The 21,739-nt window shown below is 39.6% G+C and overlaps 1 protein-coding gene across 1 annotated transcript in view; it reads right to left on the bottom strand.

The window, feature by feature from the left end:
• The window catches only part of NELL2 (neural EGFL like 2), a 408,154-nt gene that overhangs the window by 14,846 nt on the left and 371,569 nt on the right, over positions 1–21,739 (bottom strand). Inside the window, exons 16-17 of the mRNA XM_055141861.1 lie at positions 20,534–20,674; positions 70–263 (exon numbers count right to left, since the gene is read on the bottom strand). Of these exons, the coding sequence (XP_054997836.1) occupies positions 70–263; positions 20,534–20,674 (335 nt within the window). The remainder of the gene's footprint in view (positions 1–69; positions 264–20,533; positions 20,675–21,739) is intronic.

Here is a 21,739-nt window from a genome sequence, read left to right as displayed (position 1 = left end):
TGCTCAGCTTGTTCTCAGCAGTGCTCAGGGGACCATGCTGTACTTGGGAAATATTTTAGCCATACCAACCTGACATGAGCATACAGAGCATCGGTCATTTTCCAATACCCAAATCTGACCACTGTGCTTAATCTTCCCATCATGGATGCAGTCCCCAGTGCAGTTCTTTCCATGAGGACATCGGCAATCATATCCACCATCCAAGTTAAAGCAAATAGTATCATTGGCACAGCTATGCCTCCCAGTTCCACACTCATCGATATCTACAGTAAAATAAATCAATAAATAAATGTCAGACAATGTGCTTAGAATACGTTTCTTTGAAACTACTGCAATCAAGCAAGCTGTCTCCTGATATAAGCATTTGACTATAAATTAATTTTCATCTTACTGACATGCACTTCCTATTATATGCTGACTAAATTGATGTTAATTATTTAAGAATTTTACAGACATATTATAATCCTTGATTTCAAACATCTGATAACATGAGTAGATTTGTAACTTTTAGAGCTCTCTGAAAATTATTATGCTTTACATTATACATTATTTGACAGTAAGGATAGGATTCAGAATTTTTTTTTTTTGCTTTTTGGGTTACACCTGATGATGCACAGGGGTTACTCCTGGCTCTGCACTCAGGGTCACTCCTGGCGATGCTCAGGGGACCATATGGGATGCTGGGAATCGAACCCAGGTCGGCTGCGTGCAAGGCAAACGCCCTCCCCGCCGTGCTATCTTCCAGCCCAGGATTCAGAATTTTGATTTCAAGGGGCTCAGCTCCACAGCGCCTGAATCTTTGTTTGCTGAACCAGCCCTTCAGGTAGACTCATATCCCTGCTGACACTCAGGCATTTCTGTCACAGGTTGGACAGGTTCCCTCCCTGTCGGCCCGGGCAGGTCACCCACACTTCCAGACTGGCCCGGCTAGCCAGAGGGCTTCTCATCAAGTATCACACTTCTCATATTTATACTTCCTGACTGGTGCTGAGGCATGGAAGGGAAAGAGGGATTCCCAGGTTAATTTCTTAGAGAATTCCAGGTGACTCAATACAAAGATTCACCCAGCACAGCAAACTTCCAAAGCCCACCAAAATTAATGTGTGAAAACAGTAACACAGAAGGTCACCAGCAGCAATCAACTTAGTAAATCCTCAGACAATGACTTTAGGGACCCCAGGGTGAGAACATTTAATTCTAACAAATGATGGCATAGGTAGTCAGCAAAGTGCCAAATAAGCACGAGTGCTGAGATGAGAAAACTACAAACAGAAATGGAGAGTATGATAGGTCATAAAAAACAAACTCAACAGAAGCTTTAGCAGCAGGTTGACAGCAGCTGAAGAGAAAATCAAGGAGCTCCAAGATGATATGTGTAGGAAGCCAGATGTAGGAAGCCAGATATAGGAAGCCAGACGTAAGGAGCCTTTTTTACAGAGCCTGGCTTCTTTCAAACAGAGGCCTACTTAAACTTCCTGCCATTGCTGACCTTGCTGACCTTACTGCCCCGCCATTGTTTATCTATGATTGACCACTACCCATACGGGGGTCCAGGCACGGGGGTCCAGGCACGTATACCATACCACTGCCTCCCAGCAGGCAGGTATAAATGCTGTAGCTGCCAGTGAATAAACGGCGCCCCCTTTCTCTCTCTCTTTCCTCCTCCTTTTGTCTCTGCGTCTGTTCATTCGGCTGCGTCCCCTTCTCAGTCCCACAAAGGGTCCTACCTGCTGGACAGGGCAGGGCCCCCACAGATATGGAGAAAAATACTCCTAAGAACAATAAAAGGTAGAAAAAATGCACACCAGATAGCTATGAGATAAGTTTAAGAGGAACAATATAAGAATCATTAGAATCCCTGAAGACCAGAAAGGCAAATTCAGTGAAGAAACAATAACTGAGGAAATCATTAATAAGAATTTCTCAGTTGAGAAATATGGGTAATGGGATCCAAGAGGCCTGAAGGGTCTCAGTGAAACCAAACTCAGAAACTCCAAGACACTCCGAACACAAAACAGCAAAATCCAAAGGCAGAAACAGAACACTGAAAGCTGCAGATCAAAAATGGACTTGGATACAAAGAAACTCCCTCAAGACTTATAGCAGATTTATCAAATGAGATTTTATGATCCAGAAGAGAGTGGGAAGGTATAGTACAAAAATTCAAGGAACTGAACATGTCACCACCGATTCTCTATTCAGCTTATCATTCAGATCTGTAAGAAGGATACGGAGCTTCCAGGACAGACAAAGTCTTAGCAAATCTATAGCCTTGGGACTAGTCTCGCGAGAAAGATTGAAGGAGCTCCTTTAGAGGAAAGACAACCCCCCAGCACGGGGCATGGAGTATGGCATTTACTCACTGGTGCTTACAGATGCCCCCCGCTAGCTAAAGGAATGCTTGTTTGCACCTATTCTTAGGGATTTTACATATTTGCAATAACAAATTAACATTTAATTCATGTCAAAAGTTATATGTCTGATAAATCAGGTGTCTTTTTCACATCTACAGAAATTTTTATCATAATCTTTTACTAGTTAATGTAAAGATGTAAGTATTATCTATCACATAATATTTTCTAATTTTAAGCCAATATTCCTTTTCTTGGGATAAAATACCTTTTATATTTCTATGGCCTATTCAGATTTTCTCCTTAAAACTTAAAACTCTTCATTCTTACAAAATTTTACATTTGTATAAACTCTTTCATATGAATCTTAAAATGATTATTACAGAATTATTTATTGTATTTAAAAATTTTATAACCTCTTCAAAGATGAAGTTTTTCATTTTTTAAATTTTATAATATATCATTAATTTACAATTTTGTGGAATTCCTGGATTTTAGCTCTATTCACCTATATGAATAGGTATCACCACCTCCATAAAAAGAAAGAGAGATATCCCAAATATGAGATTTATAAAAAAGAAACATAATAAGGGAACAGCAAATGGTCAAAGTCATCAGAACTGAAGATTTGGGGGACAGAACTGAGCATCCATGGAAAAGAGAGGGTCCTTTGGACACTGATGGAAGGAAGTTGACTCTCTGATAGTGGTTGTGGTATTGGAATGATGCTTTCCTGGGATGTATGAGTGTAGGATAACATTGGTTTGTCCTTTCTGCCTTGCTGTAGGGAGTTCAGGTTTATTGGGTTACTCCCATCACAGTGCTCCCATTCCTCTGTGTTTATTTGTAACTTCTTTCTTTATGCTCTGTTAACTTGTAAATATTGTTTTTCTCTTCTCCTTAAATCCTTTGCATAGTTAATTCAGAGCAATGTCCTTTTTGTATGGGCACCAGAGGACAGTTAATGCTATGCTTATGTAACTTGGGAGTTAACTGACTCTGAATATTTTCCTCCTGGGCATTTGTTTTCTCAACTTAAGCCTCAGTTGCCCTTACTTTGTAGCACCCCAAAAGCTGGGTCCCGACAATGGACTGGATGGACCTAGGACAAGCGGTGAGCTATGTGCTACCCTGGCATCAAAATGGGCCAAGCCAAAGTGCCATAGTACTTAACTATAAGTTAAGAGCATGGTCATGGACAAATTCAGTAATGATTGAAAAAGTAATAACTAGATTCGGACCCTGCTAGGGTTAGGAATGATTAATCTGGCCTGAGCACTGTAGTCTGAGTCTGTGGCAAGATGTTCCCAGAAGAGCCACCTTACAAGCCTCAATGTATCTCTTAATGTGTCCGTGCAAAAATAACTAATATTAGTGTTAAGATGTTAATTAATTTATTGGACTGCGGAGAAGAGGAGTACCCCTAGGTGGTGTTTCCGCTCTTGAGCCTGATGGGCAGTCAGGAAGCTTTTTCATTTTGATTTTTCTAACAGACTGGGTGTATCGTTGACCCATTGACCCAGAGCGCTGTGGGTGGAGACAGAGATTTGGAGGGAGAGAAGAGAGGGAGACCAGGGCGGCAAGATGGAGTGTGAAGAGACAGCAAGGGGGGGAGAGGGAGAGCAATGTAGAAGAATGCAGGAGCAGGCACGGAGAGAGAGTGGGAGAGACAGGAGGAGGGGGAGTGAGGGGCAGTGCGGGGCTAGAATGGGGGGCTCAGAGACTGGAACAGGCGCTTGGGGAGATCGGAATAAACGGCAACTGTCAACCAACCGCTTGGCCCTCGTTTCCTCCTCCATCGCCCCATGGCACGGGCCGTCCCGGCTGGGCGAGCGGCCAAGACCACCCAACCCGGGCGGTGAGGGGGGAGCCGTCGGGGCCTCCCCGGCCGTGCCGGAGATCAAACATATGAGCAACAATACTGTAAATGCCAGTACTACAGCAAAAACAGTCTAAGGAAAACTGAATAGGACTATTTATGAAACAAAAACAATCCCTGATAGTGTCTGTGGTGTCTCATTGAGAAAATCATCCTCAGTATTAAAAATCATATGGACAAAACACTGTTTATAAGTTCAAGGAGAAATCTCAAGGGACTTTGAGACATTTTAGTTCATTTCAATCCCGATCTCACAGGCACTGAGCCCACATGAAATTCCACTCAGTCTTGCGCTCAGATTTTCTTTCCTTATAGTCCAGACATCTTGTGTCATCTTGCATCTCACCCACTGAAGGGAAAATCACCACCAGTAATTACCTTTTCTCTCACCATAAATCCCCATCCTTAAATTTACTACTTGAGGTGCTTAACCCCCCTGCCTGACTCAATTCACAGCTGCCCACCCTTTACACACCTTCACTTATTGCAGGGTTACTGCAGCCTAAAGCATTTTCATATAGATGAAAAGCAAACATATCTTGACCCAAAGAGCAGATCTCTTAGAGGAGATGTGATTCATTTTATTTATCCCCATAATTTAAAGGTCACAAGCCAAAATATATTTCAGAGATATTGTATGAGCAGCAGTAGGTAGTTATTTCCCATTTCATCTGTTTCATCTCCGTAAAGGTCAAAGAAAGAAAGAATTAAATCACAGCAGAAAAGGTGGCTTAGAGGAAAGTTGGAATGTATAGTCTTTCTCTGGAAATCTATACATTGATTTTTCTTGAAAAATTAAAGATATGCTCGGTAAATATATCCCTTAAGTAAGGGATTGTATCCTTTTCAGATTAGAGATTTATTAATGTTATAGAAATATAATTTCATACAATAGCTCTATATCTGATTTAATATTAAAAGTATATTTGATGAGTACTATTTGTCTCACACTAAAATTCTTACAACTAGGAATTACTAACAAGTAGGTAAACTTTTACCACAGTTATTCTGTCTCTTTGATCAAAAGCTTTACAAATCTCTTATGACACAACCTTTCAAATAACTAAAGACATATGGACATTATTACATTAATAGCAATAGTTGTATATTTTACAATAACTTAGCCTAATACTTTGAATATAAATATTGTCTTTAGGCATTTCATTCTCCATTCTCTCTCTCTATATATAATTATATATACATATACATATATATGTATATATATAATTTTTGATTCACACCCGGCAGTACTCAGGGGTTACTCCTGGTTATCATACCAGGGGTTACTCCTGGTTATCAAGACAGAGAGATACCAGGTCCAAAGAGCATATATTCTCTGAGATTATGTACATTCATAATAAAGAAATAGAATGAATAGTTGTTTCCAGTAATGAAAAGCATCTATTTCTCCTATTGGTGAAATGCGTAGGTCAAAAATTATAAAGGGCAGATTACCTTTTGATTTACTATTACTAGTCGGATTGAATTATTTGAATTCATCTTGTATTTTCAGCTTGCTACCTTCTCCCAGTTTTCCAATGTAAAGAGTATTCTCAACTGAATGGCGGTATCATATCCTGGAACTCATCTTTACATATAAATTCATGTTAGTGTAAAATTCTTTAAGTACATATGCCTAAATGGTGTGTATTCTGTTTTGGAAAAAATTATCCCAGAATATAAAAATTCTAATTTTGAATGTATTAAGAACTCCTGAGCTGTAGAAATAATGGTACTAAAAAATACTGTAGCACTATAGCACTGTTGTCCCGTTGCTCATCGATTTGCTCGAGCAGGCACCACTAACGTCTCCATTGTGAGACTTGTTGTTACTGTTTTTGGCATATCGAATATGCCACGGGTAGCTTGCCAGCTCTGCTGTGTGGGCAGGATACTCTTGGTAGCTTGCCGGGCTCTCCGAGAGGGACAAATGGAGGAATCGAACCTGGGTCGGCTGCATGTAAAGTAAATGCCCTACTGCTGTGCTGTGGCTCCAGTCCTAGGTAATAATGATGTGAAATAATAAATGTTACTAAATAAATAATTGTGGAAATAATGATGCTAAATCCAATACTGAAGACTGATATTTAATGTAATTTGACCTAGCAGGAACTTTTCTTATTTGTTATTTTTGGGACCACATCTGACCATGCTCTGTTGGTGCACACAGGGAGCAAACTCTGTGTTTCTGGATGCAAAACATGTAATCCTGCCTATTTAGCTAGCTCCCTGGCCTAGCAGGAACACTTGAAAAAGTTCATTTCATATCACTGATCAATCTTCTTTCTGCTTCCTATCACACTGTAGCCATTTCTGGATCTTTCTCCTGCCTATACACTGTCCAGGTGTGGCATTTAAATTAAGATTTACCTAAGCAAAGGGCGGTTAAAAAGATAGTCTTGACTTGAAGTCTGTGTTGTCAAACATGATGATGATTTTTGGAGCATTTCCAGGGATGGCCCTGATAATCCCTATCCCGACATGGCTGAGCACCAAGACCCTCGTGCCAAGCCAAGCACAGAACAGTCAGGCCCACGTTAACAAATAAGATACTGCCCAGTACTGCTGGGTGTAGTCATCATCGTCGTCATCATCATCATCATTATTATTATTATTATTATAAGTTAGATTTGGCTGGGAGCAGAGGAGTTTGTCTGGGATAAGAAAAGATCTGAGTTGGTTTAGGACATGGTAAGTATTCGTTCCGCCAAAGTTCTAAGTAGAATCGTGTAGTGGTAGATATCTGGGCTAAAGTTCCAAAAATAGCAGTGGACTGAAATATAAATCTGAAGATATACTTTCGTCATATCCTATATCAAAATAGCTTGATTCAAACTTCTTAGTAAAACTTAATCACGTCCGTGACGCAGCAATACCAGTTCTGGGAATATACCCTAGAGAAGCAAAAAAGTATAGTCGAAATGACATCTGAACTTATATGTTCATCGCAGCACTGTTTACAATAGCCAGAATCTGGAAAAAACCCGAGTGCCTGAGAACAGATGACTGGTTAAAGAAACTCTGGTACATCTATACAATGGAATACTATGCAGCTGTTAGAAAAAATGAAGACATGAACTTTGCATATAAGTGGATCAACATGGAAAGTATCATGCTAAGTGAAATGAGTCAGAAAGAGAGAGACAGACATAGAAAGATTGCACTCATCTGTGGAATATAAAATAACAGACTAGGAGACTAATATCCAAGAATAGTAGAAATAAGTACCAGGAGGTTGGCTCCATGGCTTGGTAGCTGGCCTCACATGCTGGGGAAAAAGGCAGTTCAGATAGAGAAGGGAACACCAAGTAAAATGTGGTTGGAGATCCCGTGCGGGAAGGGAGATGCGTGCTGAAAGTAGACTAGAGACTGAACACAATGGCCATTCAATACCCCTATTGCAAACCACAACACCCAATTGGAGAGAGAGAACAAAAGGAAATGCCCTGCCACAGAGGCAGGGTGGGGTGGGGGGGAATGGGATTGGGGGGTGGGAGGGATGCTGGGTTTATTGGTGGTGGAGAATGAACACTGGTAGAGGGATGGGTTTTTGAACATTATATGAGGGAAAAACAAGCTCGAAAATGTGTAAATCTGTATCTGTACCCTCATGGTGACTCACTAATTAAAGAATTAAAAAATAAAAAGTAATAAGAAAAAACTTAATCACATCACTTAGCTTGCACTCTCTGTATCTCAAATGGCAATTAATTAAACCAGAAGTTCCTAAAGTAATAAATATCCTAGATAGCCTATCTTGAACGAAAACAGGAAATTATCTTTTTGTTCACTTACAGACTGAATGTATATTTTTTCAAGTATTTATTATTTTCAAACTTGCATTTTCTCTATTAAGAAATTCAGCACATTCTACCATTCATGAAAGTATCTCACTGCTCATTTTTCTGTCTTCTACAAGCTCAGAACAGTGCCACACCATCTTTATATCTGCACCCATCAGAGATATAGCAAGGTCTTTCAAAGTATCTATGCATATATTGGGCAACTATTGGTTGAGTTTAATTAAAGTAATTTTATTTTGTCATTTTTTGATTTATATTAATAATTTAGAAATATTTGGGTTGAACATAGTAGTCATAAATATTTGATACCAAGCTTTAATATAATTTAGAAATTAGAGCAGTAAAGGAAAACTTGGACATTAAAATGAAAGAGTCTTACATGAAAAGAATAATGCTGATTTTATTTTCAGAGAGATAATTCAGCCACTGCTGAGATGATGATATGAATAAACAAAATTGTACTCTGGTACACTACCTGCAGATTAAATATCTATGCTTTTCAGATAATTGGGTGAGAAAAACAGCATGCAATTTGTGGAATACAGCTTATAGACACAATATTGTAGATTACATAGCTGCAGCAAAACAATGCCCAGTTATTCTTTTCTTCAAGTATAAATTTTATGCTTCAAAGTAATTGCAAACCCATTGCAGCAGCATTGTCCACTTCAAAATGCAACTTTTTTTTTTGGGGGGGGGGTTATACATGGTGATGCACAGGGGTTATTCCTGGCTCTGCATTCAGGAATTACTCCTGGCAGTGCTCAGGGGACCAGATGGGATGCTGGGAATTGAACTTGGGTCAGCCGCATGCCAGGCAAACGCCCTACCCACTGTGCTATGGCTCCAGCCCCCAAAATACAATCTTTTTAAAACAAAAAATGGTACCTTTCAAGATATAATCATAATCTCCAAACTGCATTATTTGACATAGTAATGTTACTATTTATAAGTCACTGAAATGGTAGTAAATAAAGTTTTAGTTTTTTTAATAAAACTATTTCTTTTTAGTTTTAAAAAATATGTTTTTTTTTATAAAGAGCACTGAAGACACTGCTTTAAAGGGGAATAGGTTTTTCTAATAATTAGTATAAATTTTATTGGAAGGAAAAATAGAATCATCTTTCCAGAGGGTTTTTTTTCCTAGTAAGAGTTTCTACTGTTTCTGTGGAGTTTCTTTGAAAATCCTTTTCTGTGGAGACAATTAGTAGAATTGTTTTCTCTTTCTTCATTTTTCTCATACTATTTTGATGGCTAGTTTAGTAGCTATTTTATCTTTTACTTCTAATATTTTTGTTGAAAAAATTAATCACTTTTTCATGATTAGCAATAGTTCCTGGGTTCCAGAAACTAGTTCTATAACTTGAAACATTCTATAGCACATAATAAGCTATTAACAACATATACAATTACTTTAGAGAATTTTATATTTTTATTCATCCTTTCTTGATTTGGGGCCACTCCTGGTAAGCCTGGCCCTGCACTCAGGAGATGCTCGGGGGACCCTACGGGATCCTTAGATTCGGACCCTGGTCAGCTGAGTGCAAGGCAAACACCTTCCCTGCTCTATATCTCTCCAGGCCCTTAAACTTTATCATTTTCTAAGAAGAAAGGTTAAGCAGGGCAAGTGAACCGTGTCAGACATACAACACTACTTTACTTTATTTTTCCTTTGTGGTGGGAGGGAGTCTGGTGATACCCAGTGGTGCTCAGGACATGCTCATGCTTCCATGCTCAGGGCTCACTGCTGGCAGTGCAGGAGACCAGGCACGGGCGGGCACATGCAGGGCGAGCAGCCCAGCCGCTGCAGTGCCTCTCTGGCCCGGCAGTGATATTTAAACGGGGAGTCCAGAATAACCCACTGTAGAGAAAATTTTAATTAAAAAAGAGAGAATCAAATGGCCTAGAGTCAGACTCATTTGCTGCCTGAGCCCATGTGCTGCTTGCGCCCATGCGGCCTCGTGCATGTGGTGTCTGAGCACATGCGTCGTCCGCATCTCCCCTCTTGAGATGTGGACTTCCTTTTTTTTTTTTTTTGCTTTTTGGGTCCCACCCAGCAAGGCAAATGCCCTACCCGCTGTGCTATCGCTCCAGCCCCGAGATGTGTACTTTCATGTCTAATGCTAGGATGTGTGTAGGGGCTCTCTCTGCCCTTGGAGAAGCCGTGTTCTCTCGAGTGCATCTCTCTCTCTCTCTCTCTCTCTCTCTCTCTCTCTCTCTCTCTCTCTCCCTCTTTCACTCACTCTCTTCTCTCTCTCCCAGTTCACACCTTAAAAATCCTCCAAATAAAATCTATTTATTCACCGTCAAAAAAAAAAATGACCTAGAGTCAGATGAAAGGAACAGAAGAGGGGCTGATGCGATAGTAAAACAAGTAGGGCCTTTGCCTTGCATGCAGCTCACCGGGGTTTAATCCCCAGCACCCCATATGGTCCCCTGAGCACTGCCAGGGGTAATTCCTGAGTGCAGAGCCAGGAGTCACCCCTGTGCATCGCTGGGTGTGACCCAAAAAGCAAACAAAAGAAAGAAAGAAAGAAAGAAAGAAAGAAAGAAAGAAAGAAAGAAAGAAAGAAAGAAAGAAAGAAAGAAAGAAAGAAAGAAAGAAAGAAAAGAACAGAAGTTTGAAACACAACAGGAAAGGATACAGATTTGAAATACAAGAAAACCAAATACCTCTCTAATCTAGACCCTTGTAAACTCTTAGTGTTTGAATTTTACTCTGAAGAAAGAAAGGTTCTAGGAGTTTAAGGAGAGGAGTAACACGCTGCCTTCAGTTTTAGAAGGATCACTCTGATGTTATAAGAAAACAAAAGCAAATGAAGGTAAGGGAGTCAAACACAGAAATAAGAAAAGCAACCCGAAGACCCTGTCAGGGTTCCTGTGCTTACTTGGCCCAAAGGCCCCTTTTCAGGAAATAAATCATCCATTGTCTGCCTGGAAATCCTCCTTCAGGCAAGCAAATAGAAAGTCCCTGACAATTCACCCGAGGAAACGCCCGTGGTGTGCATCTGCGGTGGCAAGTCATTCCGTCACCCGAGAGGCAGAAATGTGCATGGTGGGGAACACCGGTGTAGACAGATTCAAACGACTAGGGCCAAGCTGGGAGCAGCACATATGGTGATGGTGGCCAGACTGAGAACAAATCTTAGAAACCAATATTATGAAACTTGACGTAGTAGATGCAAAGTGTGAGAGAAAGAAAAACAAACAGACAAGCAATGACTGTGATGTTGGCACGGGCAAGCGTTAAGATGCCTGCAGGGTAGAGGTGGCACATGAAGAGCTCTATTTTTATCGTATTGTTTGAGTTACCTATAAAAAAATCCAGCTGAGACACTAACAAACAACTACATATACCAGTCTATAGATACGGGAGGGCCTACATTAGGGATATACAGATAATGTCCTAAGCTGAGGAGTTGGTATTTTTGGATATTGAGATGAGCTAGAAAGAGCCAAGAATCTTCAGGCTCTGAGCATATTGACCCTGGAAAGGTCTCAGGATTAATAGCCACAAGGTGGGGGGGGGGTGTTCCCCAAAGACAAGTTATAAAAGTTATTTTGGAAGAAACAAATGATCAGTTGGTTGATATACCTGAGTGTCTTACAAAGAGAAAGTAACTGAAACCAGTCCAATAACACTAGACACCAGGAAACTTGTCTAGACAAAGACAAAGAGAAAAGCCCTTCTTTCACCCTTCCCCAAAGCCTGAAGGTAAGACCTCACTGGTTTAGGTTTGGAGCTAAGACAGAATGTGCCACAGGGACCACCCTGCAAAGGAATTTATTGTTCATTCTGGCACCCAATGGCCTTCAACCCACCTCTTCTAAAAACATGATTTTACTGTTCTTTCTTGGGGCCAGAGAGGTGGTACAGCTAGTAGGGTGCTTGCCTGACCTGACTGGCTTGGTCAATCCAGGTTGGATCCCCAGAGCTCCTTCAGAAGGAATCCGAGTAAGAACCCGGAGTAAGTCAGCACTGCCAGGTGTGGCCACAAATTAAAACAAAATAAAAAAAATAATGAATTACTCTGTTCTCTTTCTCTTTAAAATTTTTTTGGTGCCATTCAGGTATTTTTTGGTTGTTTTTGTTTTTGGCAGGGGTGGTGGTGGTAGTGGCAATTTGAATTTACCATTAAGGTGTTCGCCTTACATGGGGCCCCTCTCGGAGAGCCTGGCAAGCTACCAAGAGTATCCCGCCCGCACAGCAGAGCCTGGCAAGCTACCCGTGACACATTCGATATGCCAAAAACAGTAACAAGTCCCACAATGGACACGTTACTGGTGCCTGCTCGAGCAAATGATAAACAGCGGGATGACAGTGCTACAGTGCTACCATCTTCCAACTTGACAGCTTGTTGCCAGCAGAGGTCTTCCTGGACCATTACTACGTCTCTTACTTGGTTGGTCCCCCAGCAGCAGCAAAACCAGAAATTCATGCTGACATAGTTTTTGTTCTGTTTGATTTGGCTTGGTTTGATTGGGATTTAGACTACTCCCGGCTATGCTCAGGACTTATCCCTGGCTCTGTGCTCAAGGATCACTCACTCCTGACTCTGTGCTCAGCAATTACTTCCGTGCTCAGGTATTACACACATGCAATGCTGGGAGTTGAACCTGGGTCATCTGGGTGAAAGGAAAGCACCTAACCGCAGTGTCCATGGTTATGTAACCTTGAAATGAAAGTATCATTGGAAAACTGGGCTCCAGCTTCTCTGGAAACGAGCATGGGGAGATGATATGGCTGAAATATTCAGAGTTTTCTACATAAGGAATCAAAAACAGGGAAAATTTTAGAGAATAAGGTAATGACAAGGAAATTTTTTTTGCTTGTGTTAATTTTTATTTTTAATTAAATAAAATTTTGTCTTTATTTTTTAATGATGGTTGCTAGTTAGGTGGTCCACCTGATGAAATGATACCGTAGAAATGAGCATTATTTCAGAATAGTATCCACTCTGAACCATCCATTCAGAAATGGATATTATAATGACAAATTCATCAAGAGCTTGAGAAAAAATGAGATGCAAGCTGCAATAAAAAAGTTTACATTTGGTAGGAGAGATGAAACTCCTTTTAAGGAAAGATAAAAAGGAAAAACAGGAGATAAAGACATAAATGAGAATAAGATTATACCATTTCCGACTGATGTATGAAATAGTTCTTAACTGGCTCTTTTGATTTCTCAGTTAAATAAAAGGCAGGACCATAAAGAATGACGAGAAAGAAGGGGTATACTGGAAAATATCAGAAATAGTTGTATTACGGTTGCAGAAGAAAATAATAAGAAATTGATGGATAAATTGTGGGCAGCACAAAGGCTATTACAGTAGGTGAACTATGAAATAGTCTCCAGCGGTCCTCACCATTTCAGCCATACTTTTTGGGTGATCTCTCATCTTAAATATGGGATAGACTTATTGACTTACTTCTAAAAAATCGAATAGTAAGAAGTGATGAAAGGTCATATCGGAGATGAAGTTATTTGGGTTTATAGAATAAATGAAGTGCATATACTCTAAATACAGTTGAGCGACATCCCTGGATCAACCAGTGTCCGAGTATTGAGCATCCACGAAAGGCATGGTGAACCTTTTCTTGCCAAGGTCCATTTGGATTTTTATGACATCATTTGTAGGTCATTTAATACAGGCAGATGGGTTGTGGGCAGCCTATGAGAAGCATACACGTCCTTCCCATCACGTACGCGGACCAGATTGTATGATTTCCTGTGCCTTATACTGCCGACAGATTGGAGGTTCCCCATGCTTGTCTAAGGAAATAAAGCCTACTGATAGCAAGGTCACATGAGTGATCGTGGAAACAGATTCACATTTTCCACAGTTCTGCTCCTCATAAATCTTCAAGATGAAATCATAACCTCATGAGAAACCTCGATCCAGAGGCACCTAGCTAAGCAGTACACAGTGAGATAATATTGTGGGTTTTAGTTGGGTTTTAGCTATGTTTCTGGGGTAATTTATAATGTATCAATAGATAATTCAGCCCTCTTCAGATTAATTTTCATAAACTTAAAGGACAGAATGCAGTTACAAAGTCACTGTCACTGTCATCCTGTTGCTCATTGATTTGCTCGAGCAGGCACCAGTAATATTTCCATTGTGAGATTTGTTGTTACTGTTTTTGTCATATCGAATATGCCACGGGTAGCTTGCTAGGCTCTGCCATGTGGGTGGGATACTCTCAGTAGCTTGCTGGGCTCTCCAAGAGGGATGGAGGAATCGAACCAGGGTTGGCTGCTAATCAGCAGAGATGTGTTTTTTCCATTTCCATTCAGATGCACAGCTATTCGAGAACACCAAACAGAATTCAACATATGTTACCCTAGAGTGGAAGTGGAAAGAAAAGGGGTGGGAGTTGAAATGAGATGCATTTTAGTTTTAATTAATTTCTCTATAAGATTTGAATAATTTCTCATCAGTTTATATTACAAATATAACTAACATACTTTTAAAAAGTCTTGTTGAGGTCTCAAAATTTGGAATACAGGGAGAGTAGTTCTATGAGGGCAGAGAAAAATCACAGCTTGATTTTCCTTTTGACCGACCTATGCTTTCTACTTTCTCTGCCAAGCTAGATGTAGTAACTCTGGAATTCTCAAAAGTACAAGGTAAGGCCCTCAGACTAACTGGCTACTTGCAAACGTTAAGTTTCAATCCTTGGTAAGATAAAAGCATTTCCATTTCCTTATAAAGTTCCAGATGAACTCTGTGCTCAAGGCCCAGCACGCTGCAGCTGCTGGCAGGGCACTCTGGGAACCTGGGCATCTGTCACCCATGTCTTGTTCATATTTCTCTGCGTGAAAGATCTTTGAGGCCCCAAAATAAAAGTTATCTTATAATTTAGGTGCCAAGTACTGTTAAGTCAGATTCCCCAAGGCTTTCATTGATTGTTTCATCTGACTGTGTCATTGTTCTCTCAGATTGTTACTCCATGAAGGTGTAAATACAAATATAGAAGATAATGATTTTTTGAAGCTTGTTTTATTTTCCATTCCTGTAACACATCTTCGATGGCAAACCTTTTCAGTGTGGATGGATTCCCTACAGTTAATCACTTGGCTTTGCTTATTCTGCTGTCTCTCCAAAAACCATTTCCCTTAACGAAAGATGTAAAAGTTTATCAAATAAAATGATTGGCAAATACTTGAATATAAAATGGTTGCTTTTTAAGCTCCTATTTGAACAAATCTTTGAAGCACAAGCCATATCTATCTATCCAGCAATCAACAATCAATGAGCATCTCCTACTTTGCCAGGCAAGTGCTATGTTAGGAAGAACACAAAGTAAAAGAAGTTGTGTCTGTATAGTACTCTGGGTCATATCGTTACCAAAGTCCTCTCTCTCCATTTTTCCTCAATCCTACTTTCTCACATATCTACATGTAAGTGTGTGTTCTTTAATATGTGTGTGTTCTTTAAAATTGTTTTCCCAAATTTTATTTTATTCAAGCATAGTGGTTATAAAGTCATTAATAGTTGGGTTTTGGAAAACGTTCCTTCACCATCCCGTCACCAGTGCAGCTTCCCTTCACCAGTGTATCCAGGCCCCCTTCCCTCCCCCAGCACCAGCCCCGGCATGCTGTCTCGACAGGCATCTTTTATTGATTTTTATTTTTTATTTTTTTTCCTTTTTGGGTCACACCCGGCAATGCACAGGGGTTACTCCTGGCTCTGCACTCAGGAATCACTCCTGGCGGTGCTCAGGGGACCATATGGGATGCTGGGAATCGAACCCGGGTCGGCTGCATGCAAGGCAAACGCCTTTCCCGCTGTGCTATCGCTCCAGCCCCCAACAGGCATCTTTTAAATCAGGTTATTAAACTTTGGGCCTCTCAATCTCCACGTTGTTGAATCTGTGGTTTGTATATTTAGCTCTATGATTCTTTAATCCCACTAACGTACCTGAGTCCCCTCGACCCCTGCCCTGTTGCTCCTCATCTCTCTCTTCGTCCCTTCTTCTTCAATTTCTTTCTTTCTTCCCCATATATCTGGGCCCAAAGGTGTTCTAGACACCCTTCCCCCCCTTAAACCACTGAATCTCCTCATCCAGTACTCTAATGACCACATATAAGTGATCTAACCCTGTGTTTGTCCTTTTTCTTCTAGCTTACTTCATTTAACATGGCATCTTCTAGTTTTTATCCACGTTGCAGCAAGTTGCCTAAGTTCATCATCCCTTAGAGCTGTGTAGTATTCCATTGTGAATATATACAACATCTTCATGATTCACCAATTTGTTGTTGGACATTGAGGTTTATTTCAAATCTTAGCTATTGTACTGAAGTGGTGTTGAATATGTTCTTTAGAATTAATGTCTTTATGTCCTGGGGGTAGATACCTAAAAGTGAAATTGTTGGGTCATATGGCAGCTCAACTTGAAGTTTACTGAGAACTCTTTATACTGTTTTCCTTAGGGGTTGAACTAGACAACCTTCCCACCAGCAGTGGATGCCTTTTTCACCACATCCCTGTCAATATTGATTGTTCCCATTATTTTTGATATGTGTAATATGAACCATTCTCACTGGTGTGAGATGGTATCTCATTATTGTCTTGATTTGAATTTCATTGATAATAAGTGATGGTGAGCATTTTTTCATGTGTCTATTGGCGATCAGTTGGTCTTTCTGAGAAATCCCTGTTAATTTCCTCTTCCACTTTTTCATGGGGTTTTGTTCCTGATCTTTGTGAGTACTTCATATATCTTGGATGCCAACACTTTATCTGATGTGTTGACTGCTAATATGTCCTTCTATTCAGTTATCTCTATTTTGGTATTAGGCCATGCTGCCTTTTTCATGTAGAAACTTTTTAATTTGATGTAGTCCAATTTGTTTATTTTTGATTCAGTTGTCTTGGCATTGTATAATTGGAGACACCTTTGAGACCCAGATCTTGGAGCATTCTGTCTTATTTTTCTCAATGCATTTTATAGATTTTGGTATGATCTCAAGGTCTTTGATATACTTTGAACTGACTTTTGTGTGAGGTGTGAGATATAGATCCAATTTTTATTTTTTCACATGAGGTTATCCAGTTTTGCCAGCACCATTTGTTGAAGAGGTTGTCTTTTACTCCATTTCCTGCTCTTATCCCCTTTGCTAGATATTAGCTAACCATATATGTGGGGGTTTGTCACTGCATATTCTATTCTGACTCATTGGTTAGAGTCTTTCCTTATTACAATAACATGCGATAGCTTTATAGTGTAGTTTCAAGGTAAGTAATGAGATACCCCCCAGTTTCATATTTTTCAGTATGGCTTTGGCTATTCAGAGTCTTTTATGATCCCATATAAACTTTATTATGGACTGTTCTAAGTTCTTAAAAAATGTTGTCTGAATTTCAATAGGGATTGTATTGAATCTAAATAGTTCTAGACCACTATTGGTCATTTTGACACTATTGATTCTTCCAATCCAAGAACATGGAATATTTTTCTATTTTCTAAGGATATTTTTCTATTTTTTAAGTGTTTTGAAGTTTTCATGGTATAGATTTCCCACCTCTTTTACTAAGTCAATTCCTAGGTATTTTATGTTCTCGAATATGACTTTTTTAATTGAATCACAGTAAAATACAGTTACAAAGTTGTTCATTATTGGTTTTCAGTCATTGTCCCTTCACCAGTGCACAGTTTCCACCACCAATGTCCCCAGTTCCCCTGGCCCTCACTGCCTGATCTATGGTACTTTTTGGTATTTTTCTTTCTCTTCTTCTTCTTCCTCCTCCTCTTCCTCTTCCTTCTCCTTCTTCTTCTCCTTCTCCTCCTCCTCCTTCTTCTCCTCCTCCTCCTTTATTCCTCTTCTTTCCTCCTCCTCTTCTTCTCCTTCTCCTTCTCCTGCCCCTCCTCCTCCTCCTCTCCTCCTCCTCCTTCTCCTTCCTCCTCCTCCTCCTCCTCCTTCTCCTCCTCCTCCTTCATTCTTCCTCTTCCTCTTCCCTCTTCCTCCTTCTCCTCCTCCTCCTCCTTTATTCCTCTTCTTTCCTCCTCCTCTTCTTCTCCTTCTCCTGCCCCTCCTGCTCCTCCTCTTCCTCCTCTCCTCCTCCTCCTTCTTCTTCTTTTCTTCTTTTTCTCCTTCTTCCCCTTCTTCTCCTCCTCCTCTCCTCCTTTTCCTCCTCTTCTCTCTCTCTCTTCTTGGGCAATATGGTTTGCAATACAAATGCTGAAAGTTTATTATGTATCTCCCTATAATTTCTATCTCTGTGGCACTGAAATCTAATAGAATAATTGATATGATTTTTATATTTGTGAATTTATGTAGATTGTTTTATGCCCTAACACATAATCTATTATTTAGAATGTTCCATATGCACTAGAGAAGAATATATATTTGGATTTTTGTGGATGTAAGACCCTGTATATATCCACAAGTTTTAACTCTCCTCTTTCCCTTATGCTTTTACTGATGTTTTGTCTAGTTGATCTCTCCAGTGATGTCAGTGGAATGAAACTCAGCCATTACTATTGTGTTTCCATCCATATACTTCTCTGGGTTTCTGAGCACAAGCCTTATAAACTTTGCTGCTAACATTTGGTGCATATTAGTATTGTGTATTGTTTTTCATCCTTTCACCATGAGTCTGTGTTTATCCTGTGATTTTAGATGTATTTCCTGTAAGCAGAAATGGATGAGTTTTGTTTCCTGATCCAGTACACCACCTGTGCTTTTTGATGGGAGAGTTCACTCCATTGACATTCAGAGAAACAATTGATATAACGGGCTCTGTTGCCATCTTACTGCGTGGGGTTGTTGCTTTTACAATTGGCTTTTTGATTTATGTACATGGTCTTTCAGTATTTCACTCAGAACTGTTTAGTTATAGCAAATGCTGTCAGTTCTTATTTTTCTGAGAATGTTTGTATTTCCCTATCATCAAAATGAGAGCTTTGCAAGGTACTGCATTCTAGTTTGAAAGTTTTTTTTTTCCAGTGAGTAATTTGAATATTACTTCCACTCCTTTCTTTCCTGTGCCATTTCATAGGAGAGATCTGTTACAATTCTTATGTCACTTCCCTTGTATTTAAAGTTTCTCTTCTTTTTAGAAGCTTTAAGATGTCTGTCTCTTCTTTGGATTTTGCCAGTTTGATTACTATCTGTCTTGGCATTTGTCTATTTGGGTTTATTCTGCTTCATAATCTTTAGATGTCTTGAATCTGTATGTCAGCTTTCCTCCAGAAAGTAGGGAAGTTCTCAGCCATGATCTGTTCCATGCCTGGTTCTTCCTTTTCCCCATTTTCCTCTCTGTCTGGTATTCCTACCATTTGGAGATGTTATTGCTGTTATTCATTAAGTATTCTATATTCTCTTCCACTCTAGTGCTTCTCTGCTCTTTGCCAGTTCTCTGTCAATGCTAGCTTGTATTTTGTCTTCAAGTTCATCTATATGATTCTCTAACTTTGCAATTCTGCTACTATGGCTTTCTATTGTGTTTTTAAGATCCTTCAGTTCATTTTTTATGGAATCTGTCATCCTTTTAACAGTTCTTCTTTGAGTTTGTTGAATTTCTCATCTAGTGATTCCTTAATTTCAATGGTCAGTGCTTGCTTCATTTCAATGGCCAACATAGCGAGTGCTAATACCAAGTCTTCATTGATCAAGCTTGAGAGTTTTAATGGGCTTGGGGATTTACCTTGGTTTCTATCTGTCTGATACAGTAGCTGGGTTCCTTAGTTTCCCCATTGTCCTTTGGATTTCATGTGGGTTAATATTGGAAGTTTAGGTTCCCAGTTACTTAAGAACCGACATGTTCAGTTGTTTACACCAGATGGTTACTGAAAATGCCTCTGTTCAGAATATTTCCTTTACCATATAGTATTATTAGGGTATAACGGGGTGTTTTGAACTAATAACTATGCTTAGCTGGCAAAGATATTCGACTGTATAAGGTTAGTGAAGTATGTTAGTGAAGTATCCACTAACTTCAATATGAAGTGTGTTCAGTGATAACCTAATGCATCTGTGTGATTTTGGGTTCAGAGAATTAGAGCTGATGTCAGACAATGAAACTCCATGAACTAGGATCTGGCCTCAGTGAGAAGGAGCAACCTGGGTCCGGGTCCGAGACCTTCCATCAAGAGCCTGGCCATGGTGAGAGTGGGAAGGGTGTAGTCACAGAAGCACACGCCTTTGTTTGAAAAATCTGAGCTCTCTTTCTCATATATTTTTAAAATCTTTTGAGGAGATTAGATGTTTGTTGATAAAATTCTAGCTGATAAAATACTCTGGGCTTATTTATTTTTTAAAACTTGAGTCAAAAATTGTGTGTGATAGAGAATTTTTTAATATTTTTGAGAATTAAAGTTATCTAAAAACAAACTATCATAATTATGAAACAAAGGTTAGATTTTAATGTTTCAAGTCAATTTTGTATGAATACACTGCACAAAAATTACCAATACCTGTCTATTATTTACATATTACTGTACACATTTCAAGTATAAGGGACTCTTAAACTCTAGTCCTTTTTCATACTGACCTTCGCAGGATTCTCCACTTAATGAAAACATCCCATTGTCATGGTAGCCATCTCTACACTCACAGTGGTACCATCCCGGCAGGTTAATACAATTAGCACGGCTATCACACTGAACAAAGCCATCCGCGCATTCATCGATATCTGTATGGTAGAGGAAACAAAAATAGAAAATCACATATTTTATTTTTATTCTTCAAATAAACAGATGTATTCTGTCAAATGTCTATGATTTTTTTTTATTGTTGGCAAAACCTCCAAACAGAAAATATAAATTAAAGCCCATTTGGCTGACAAGAGCTGTGCACAATGAATGTAGTGTTATTTGTACAGAAATTTGTACACCTTTGATAATAACATTCATGAAATAGTTCTCACTCTTTTGGGTACTTACTAAGGTGAGTATCATATTAGTTCCTTATGTCTGTTATAGAGTGATGGACCTAACTTCTAGATGAACCTTTAAGATGTATTGCGATTCACATATGCCTTTCCCCTACTTTCAGGAATAGCAATTTTCAGAGGTTTAGAAGACCAACCTTAGATCCTAAGTTATATATAAGGGGACACAGTCAATTTTACTTGAGATATAAAAATAGTATGTATAAGAAATTCACTTTTAGGGGCTGGAGCGATAGCACAGCGGGTAGGGCGTTTGCCTTGCAAGCGGCCGACCCCGGTTCTAATCCCAGCATCCCATATGGTCCCCTGAGCACCGCCAGGGGTAATTCCTGAGTGAAGAGCCAGGAGTAACCCCTGTGCATCGCCGGGTGTGACCCCCCCAAAAAAAAAACCAAAAAAAAAAAAAAAGAAATTCACTTTTAGGGGCTGGAGCAATAGCACAGTGGGTAGGGCACTTGGCCGACCCGGGTTCGATTCCCAGCATCCCATATGGTTCCCTGAGCACCGCCAGGGGTAATTCCTGAGTGCAGAGCCAGGAAGAAACCCCTGTGCATCACTGGGTGTGATCCAAAAAAAAAAAAAAGCAAAAGAAATTCACTTTTATAGCTTTTATTCACTGAGATCTTAGAAGTTTTTATTACTATTAGGACAATCCATTTCAATCTGACCAAAATATGTATCTGTAGTAGCACCCGTGCATCAGGTTGGTTATATATTTTTGAGAATATATAAAATTTATGCAACTTTTTAAATCTTTCGTGTCCCTTATTTATAATTTATTGTAGCTTATGTAAGCTGGTTAGTATT

This window comes from Sorex araneus, chromosome 6 (assembly GCF_027595985.1).
Source record: "Sorex araneus isolate mSorAra2 chromosome 6, mSorAra2.pri, whole genome shotgun sequence".
Classification (NCBI taxonomy): Eukaryota; Metazoa; Chordata; class Mammalia; order Eulipotyphla; family Soricidae; genus Sorex; species Sorex araneus.
The sequence above is the reverse complement of the archived record's forward strand: the minus strand, read 5'-3'. Positions and strand labels throughout refer to the sequence as shown.